The 7,277-nt window shown below is 40.2% G+C and overlaps 2 protein-coding genes across 2 annotated transcripts in view; one reads left to right on the top strand and one right to left on the bottom strand.

Moving 5' to 3' along the window:
* LOC103581448 (E3 ubiquitin-protein ligase RLIM-like) overlaps positions 1-423 on the bottom strand; it is a 9,257-nt gene extending 8,834 nt beyond the window's left edge. Inside the window, exon 1 of the mRNA XM_008563279.1 lies at positions 254-423. Coding sequence (XP_008561501.1) covers positions 254-423 — 170 coding nt within the window. The remainder of the gene's footprint in view (positions 1-253) is intronic.
* A 208-nt stretch (positions 424-631) lies between these two features.
* On the top strand, positions 632-5,626 carry LOC103581447 (E3 ubiquitin-protein ligase RLIM-like). The gene is made up of 2 exons (XM_008563278.1): positions 632-875; positions 3,890-5,626. The coding sequence occupies exons 1-2, from the start codon at positions 632-634 to the stop codon at positions 5,479-5,481; spliced, it is 1,836 nt and encodes a 611-aa protein (XP_008561500.1). The 3' UTR covers positions 5,482-5,626.
* Positions 5,627-7,277: the final 1,651 nt, after the last annotated feature.

The following is a 7,277-nucleotide window of genomic DNA, read 5'->3' as shown; positions in this document are numbered from 1 at the left end:
GAAAAACTTGTGGGCTTTTTTAGTCAGCATCTATGATTTGAGGAATTCATGATGAGAAAAGACAGAGAGAAGTCACTGGACACCTGAAAATAAGAACCATCGCATTTAACTGTGATGACTTTGAAATAGCGGTTTGAAAGAAAGCAGTCTATGCAATGTAACTAGCTGCATTCTGGTTCTGTAAATTGGCTTACAAATAAATGGAGCATATCAGAGCTTGAAAAAGCCTCTGAGAGCCTGAGAATAGGCTCACGTGGGTGAAAGGAGGTGAAGGGTAGTGCTTGGTACACCATAAGCACACACAGATATTTGCTTATTTTGAAGGAAGTGCATGCAACCTAGCAAACTAGCCTGAACCCCGTCTCTGTGAGGTGGTAACAATAAGGAAGATGACAGCAGCCGAGGCCATGCCTCCTCGCGCATGCTGGGTAGAGGTGGGTCTCAATCTCACCAGAGCCTGATTAGCTGCAGTACGGTGGCCCCGAGGAGGAGGAGCCTTTGCGGAAGTGGAAACTACTGACCTGGAACCTGATGCTGAATCTCAAGAAGGAAGTGAAGACAACGCATATACAGTTCTAGTATTTCAACACTATGTCGTAACAGAACGTTAATCTTCCACTTGTTCATCAACATGGAAAACTCAGATGCTGATGATGAAGATGGTGAATCTTGGGCCCAGCGCGGAAATCATATGAACCCGTCGGTTCGGGAAGAAGATTTCTATTTATTTCTAAATAGCCTGAATGAAGAAGATTTCAGGCTTAGGAGGGATAACGATTTGCAAGGTACGATAGGTGAAAACACAGAAGCAGATTGGCCGAGAAGACTTCAACTAATTACAGAGGACTCACCAGGAGAATCAGATGAAGACAGAGGTATACTTCACATTGGGGGGTGGGTGGGGAGATTGGATGGGAAGCTTAAGGAACGTCATAATAGTAAATGTCAACCAAAGATTATGCAGAGATGGCACAAGTAAATTTAGTGCTAAGTAATCGCTCATAAAAAGAGAACTGGCATTTATTTGGTCTTTGGTGAGAACGGCAAGGTATTTTGTTTTTCCTGATTCTCATTTGGTTTGTTTTAATTGGGTAAGAGTGAGAAATAGCCTATTTCTTATTTTTATTGGATTTCCAGCTCCACCGAAAGTTCCTCCTACTTCCTAAATTATTTTTCTATACAGATATATGATTTTCTTAACAGCAACAAGGAATATAGCATACTCTGATCAAGTGATTCTCAACTGGTACTGAATTTGCTCCTCCCCCACGGACAGTTAGCTTTGTTTGGAGAAAGTTTTCCTTGTCACAGCTCGTTAGGTGGGTGTTAGTGGCATATAGTGAGCAGAGGCGAGGGATGCTGCGAATCATCCTACAATACACAGGACAGCTCCCCTAAAACAAAAAGTTATCCAGCCCTAAATGTCAGTAGTGATGAGGTTGAGAAACCCCCTCTCTAAACTCTGAACTCAAGTCTGAGAAACTTCATGCTGAGAAACACACGAAAAAAGCAATCTCACAATCTAACTAATGAAGTGTCTATGATAACAGGTTAGTTCCTGGCCAGGGCCTGGGCACAGCACGTCCATTTTGTGTTCACATGTGCAGGTGGCTGGCGTCATGACCTGCTGGTCGGAGCCCCTTCTTGGCCAAACCGGGCTCCTGCCTGCTGCTCAGAAGGGTGTGGTAAGGGCCAGTCGCAGAGCAGCCTGGACACCGGAGCAGCACCGGAGCCCACAGCCCCGGGTCTCGGTGCGCTGTCTGCCCCCATGATGTAGGGCCTGCTTACTGCACCCAGGACCGACTGTCTGTGTTCGTTTCTGAAGAAACCAATTGTTGCTCCGAGTCTGAAATTTACTGTAACTGTTGGTGTAGGAACCAAGTCCACATCCTGTTTCATTTTTAGACCAACTTAGCAAACATGTTTCTCTTAACGCCCTGTCCTCCCCACGCCTCCCCAAAATTTAACTGCACATGAGCTCTGGAAAAAAAACAAATTTCTTTAACACGGCCTTTTATGCCCCATGTTAGGTTCAGGCCGTTCATCTGATCTGACTTTCGTTTTCACGCCAATTCAAAATCTCGGTAACATTAAGAAGCATTCAAATTATTTTAAGCTTAAAAATTTTGTTTCCATTTTGGCAGTAGTTATAATAGTCTTGTATTTTAAAATAATCTTATATATTATGGAAATCACTTCAGTCAAAAGACCAGAAGAAGTAATGTAGACCAATAAGAATTAGACAACAATGTAATTTGAACTAAAGAATTAGCACCATAATTTAATTGGGGTATGCCTTGTTTGATTGGTTTGGTATTTTGCCAGTGGACTGAAAAAATATCTCTTGACATGCTCTTCACAGTGATATACAAGGGTCTCTGTAAGATGAAATATTGAAAATAGACTTTTTCCAAATTCCCTTTAAATATAATTATCTCAGTTGATTTAGGATTAGCACACTCTTTTCAGATGGAATTGAAACTGTCTAGCTTCTACTTGTAAGTCTAGACTGTGTAGTTTACAAAAGTATTAAGTATATAAATCTGACATCTGCTTAAAACATCTGAATATTTTAGTTTTCATTTTTTGAAGAAAGTGAGCAAAGTTTGAAAGCACTATTTTATGATGGCTCTAAAATTGTTTTTATTTTATTTTATTTATTTTTTCATTTTATATTTTATTTTAATTTATTTCATTTTTTATTGTATATTTTTTTACTTATTTTATTTTATTTTATTTATTTTTTATTTTATATTTTATTTGATTTATTTATTATTTTATATTTTATTCTATTTATTTTATTTTATTTTTTATTTTATATTGTCAATATATAATGTGGTTGATTATTGTGGCTAATTAACAAAACCTCTCTCCCTCCTCCCTCTCCCCCCTCCACCCCAACAATGTCCTTTCTGTTTCCTTGTTGTATCAACTTCAAGGAATTGTAAATGTTGTGTCTTCTTTCCTCCCTGCCCCCTCACAGGTTGTTTTTGTACTTATTTATTTATTTTTAACTCCCACAAATAAGTGATAACATGTGATATTTCTCTTTCTCTGCTTGACTTGTTTCACTTAATATAATTCTCTCTAGGTCCATCCATGTCATTGCAAATGGCAGTATTTCATTCTTTTTTACAGCATAATAGTATTCCATTGTGTAGATATACCACCTTTTCTATATCCTCTCATATGATGATGGAAATTTGGGCTGGTTCCAACTCTTAGCTATTGTAAAGAGTGCTGCAATGAACATTGGAGAACAGGTATACCTTCGCCCTAATGATTTCCATTCCTCTGGGTATATTCCCAGCAGTGGGATAGCTGGGTCATATGGTAGATCTATCTGCAATTGTTTGAGGAACCTCCATACCATTTTCCATAGAGGCTGCACCATTTTGCGGTCCCACCAAAAATGCATGAGAGTTTCTTTATCTCTGCAACCTCGCCAGCATTTATCATTCACAGTCTTTTGGATATTAGCCATCCTAACTGGGAAGAGTTGGTATCTCAGTGTGGTTTTGATTTGCATTTCCCGAATACTGAGTGATGTTGAGCATTTTTTCTTGTGTCTGTTGGCCATTTGTATATCTACCTTTGAGAAATGCCTATTTAATTCTTTTGCCTATTTTTTAATTGGGTTACCTGTTTTTTTGTTGTAAAGTTGTTTCAGTTCCTTGAATATTCTGGATATTAATCCTTTGTCAGATGTATATTTTGCAAATATTTTCTCCCTCTCTGCTGGTGGTCTTTAAACTCTGTTAATTGTTTCTTTTGTTGTGCAGAACCTTTTTAGTTTGATATAATCCCATTTGTTTATTTCTCCCTTGGTTGGAGGTTCTAAATTTGATAGTTTCTTTCTGATCATCCCCCTCCATCTCTCTGGTAACAGGTGGAGGAGAATCTTCAGATGATACGTCCAGTGATGATTCTCTAATAGAATGGATTATCTCTTTTGAAGAAAATGAAAATGGTAGCACAGGAAGTGAGCAAGGAGAAGACCAATGTTGGATAGCAGTGAGCCGGAGTAGTCCGGAAGATGGTGATTTCAGTTTCAGTGAAGGGATAAATTTTCACCCTAATAATGGAAGCCTGGGTCCAGGGAATGAATATGCATTATCTCCAAGACGTCCCAGGGCAGAAAATACAGAAAATAGACAGAGGCAGGTGGGAAATCCACGATCTGAGTCAACAAATGCAACGCCTGCTACATCAGAACAAAGTGCAACTGAAGCATTTATAGAAGTCCCAACGACCAGAAGTCAGAGAAGAGCGAGAAGCAGGAGCCCAGACCATCGTAGAACCAGAGCAAGAATTGAAAGTCGGTCACCTCAGAATTCATTGAGTGAAATTTCACAAAGATTTCATCATAGTATACCATCTCAGACTGTTGATCAGCCTCTGGTAAATGAGACTGAGAGGTGTTTTACCACTCGACAACATGAGACATTGAGACCCCAAGCAGCTGGACATGAGTTGCAAAGTTGGCATCTTTTTGAAGCTTCTGGAGCAAGTAATGCCTTTCCAGGAGAACTTTCTCCAGACAGAACCAGAAATGGTGAATCTGGGAGACAGAGACCAAGAAATCCAATGACAGTCTTTGATCTTGAAGTAAGAAGAGAATTTTTGCAGAGAGACCGCATAGCTAGTAGACCTCAGTCAACATTTGAGCCACCAAACAACACTGTCACTTTAGAAAGTGAAGAAGAAGGACTCAGAAATACTTCTTCACATTCTGAGCAGGGAGATGTGAGAAATTATGTCATAGCTGTGAGAATCCCTTCTAATAGAATTACAATATCTGCTGCACCTCAGAGCACATTAAGGCAAAGCATGACAGTATTTGATGAGTCAAGTAACCTTTCGGGCAGTGATAGTGATTTAGAGCCTACTTTCTCACCTCCAAGTCAGAACATGGAAAGGACAGAGTCACAGAATGGAGAAGATGGTTCCAGTGGCAGTAGGAGCTCTTGTTCCGATTCAAATCCTAGACCCCAATCAAGTTCCACATCAATTTCCAGTTCAAGATCCAGGTATATGTCTAGTTCCAGTTCTAGTCCAACGTCCAGTTCCAGCTCCAGTAGTGAATATTCAGAAATTCTCTCATTGATCCTTGAAGACAGTAATGAAGAAAACTCACCATCAGAGGCCAGGCAAGAAACGACCTCTGATGAAGATGACACACAGATCTTCCTTAATCTTCCTCAGTTTGACATCTTAATTGAAGATGATCATGACCAACCTACAGGACTCACCAAAGCACAGATTGAGAACTTGGCAATAAGAACTTTTGGTGAAAATGATTCATTAGCATCCTGTTGTGTTTGCATTACAGAATACACAGAAGGCACCAAGCTTCGCATACTACCTTGTTCCCATGAATATCATGTCCATTGCATTGATCGCTGGCTGTCTGAGAACTCTACGTGTCCTATTTGTCGGCGTAAAGTAATAGATTCTAGTGACAGTGAAAATTCTAGCTGAGATGTTAACTCTCAGCTATAAAAATTATTACCGTGTCAGACAGATAACTGTTATTTGCCTTACGTCCACTTTGGAAGAGACACGTATATAAAATACCAACTTTACCTGAACTGTTGGTTCTTGACGGAATAGTTGTACTTTCTCCAATCTGTTTCAGAATAAAAGGAAATATTAAAAAGCCAAAAGAAAACGTGTCCCTTCTTACAATAAAGACCAGTTCTACACCATGGCAGGTCACTGAATTTCTATAGAAACTTAGCAGGTACACTGGGTTGGGATGTTCCTGATTCCATGACAGAAGTGTCTTACTATGTTATAATCAATTTCACATAGATCCTAATAGCCATATCCACTCATGTAAATCCTAGATGTCCCATGGTCCTGTCCTGTGTTGGATGTGCATGCAATTAAATCAGCAACCAAACCAAAATAATTAAGAAGCGATTAAAAATTGTATTAGAGTCATTCACATAAAGTTCCGTTATACACATAGCATGTTAGAAAAAGCTTTTAAAACCTTCTTTTGGGCCGGCCTGGTGGTGCACTGCTACAGTGTGCCGCTTTGGAGCGCGGCGGCGCTCCCGCCGAGGGTTCGGATCCCACATACAGACCGGTTCCCGCTCACTGGCTGAGCGAGTTGCGGGCGTGGTGCCGAGGTTTGTGATCCCGTTGCCAGTCCCGGTCCGGTGCGTGCACAACACTGAGGGTTGCGATCCATTGCCAGACATGAAAAAAGACAAAAAGGAAAAACAAACAAACAAACAAACAAACAAAAAACCTTCTTTTGCTCTCTCCTCACCAGTTTATCCCACCCACTCATACTACCTTAAAGTTTCTCCCATTCCCAACTACCAGTGTATCAGGATCCTGCTCAAAAACAGATGCCACCCTTGAAAAGGGTGATCAAATAGTGTTTAATTAAGGGACCACTTACTGAAGTGTGTAAAGAATGAAGGGAAATCAGGAGATGATGAAATACCCTGAGGGTAGCAGTGTGAGAAGCCAGTGTTATCACCATTAGGCTTGAAGGGTCATAGAGAGCTAGTGGTTCCTGCAACCTAGAATGTCTTGTCGTTGTAGTTAAGAGTTACCCAATAAGAACTGTGGCCTTAGATAGACAAATGGCAGCTACTGCCAACCTAAAACTTGGAATTGGGGGACCAGAGAAATAAATGCCCCAACCCTTCTTTCCTCATTCCTTCTAATCTCCTGTTGATAGTTCCCATTAGCCAAACCCATCCTGAAGACAAGAAAGACTGTCTGATGAAGCCTATATTGGTGAGCCTTCTGAGATCACAGAGAAAAGTAGAGGCAGATGGAGAGCGGATTTAAAGTGGCCGGCTACCACAACCAGCACCCCAAACTCACTTCGAGCCCAGTTGGTGCATTCTTTCTTGCCTCCTCCCCCTGCCCTCCTTTCAGCTCTGTGACTCAGCACGTTGATGACCCTCTTTCCCTTAAGTTTCCTTTCCTCTACACCAATGTTTTATGATAAAAGTGAGAACAAGTGGCAGGGCACTTTAAAAACTTCAGGGAAGATTCGTATTCACTTTTGATGCTTTTTTCCATGAACTTTTTGAAGCATCCTTGTACATTTCATCTCTTGAAGTTATAAGAAGATGACAAACACTTAGAACTTTTTACCTGTCTTTTAAACTTGTCATACTTGGGTTTGCTGCAATTGTAAACAACTGAAGAGAAAAAAACAGCACAGGGATTTCTTCAATTATTCCTTTAAGATTTCGATTTCTTTTTTTTTTTCTTTTTTTTTTTTTTTTTTTTTTTTTTTTTTTTCC

Source organism: Galeopterus variegatus, unplaced genomic scaffold (assembly GCF_000696425.1).
Source record: "Galeopterus variegatus unplaced genomic scaffold, G_variegatus-3.0.2 Scaffold13077, whole genome shotgun sequence".
Lineage (NCBI taxonomy): Eukaryota > Metazoa > Chordata > Mammalia > Dermoptera > Cynocephalidae > Galeopterus > Galeopterus variegatus.
This window is presented reverse-complemented; position numbering and strand designations above follow the sequence as displayed.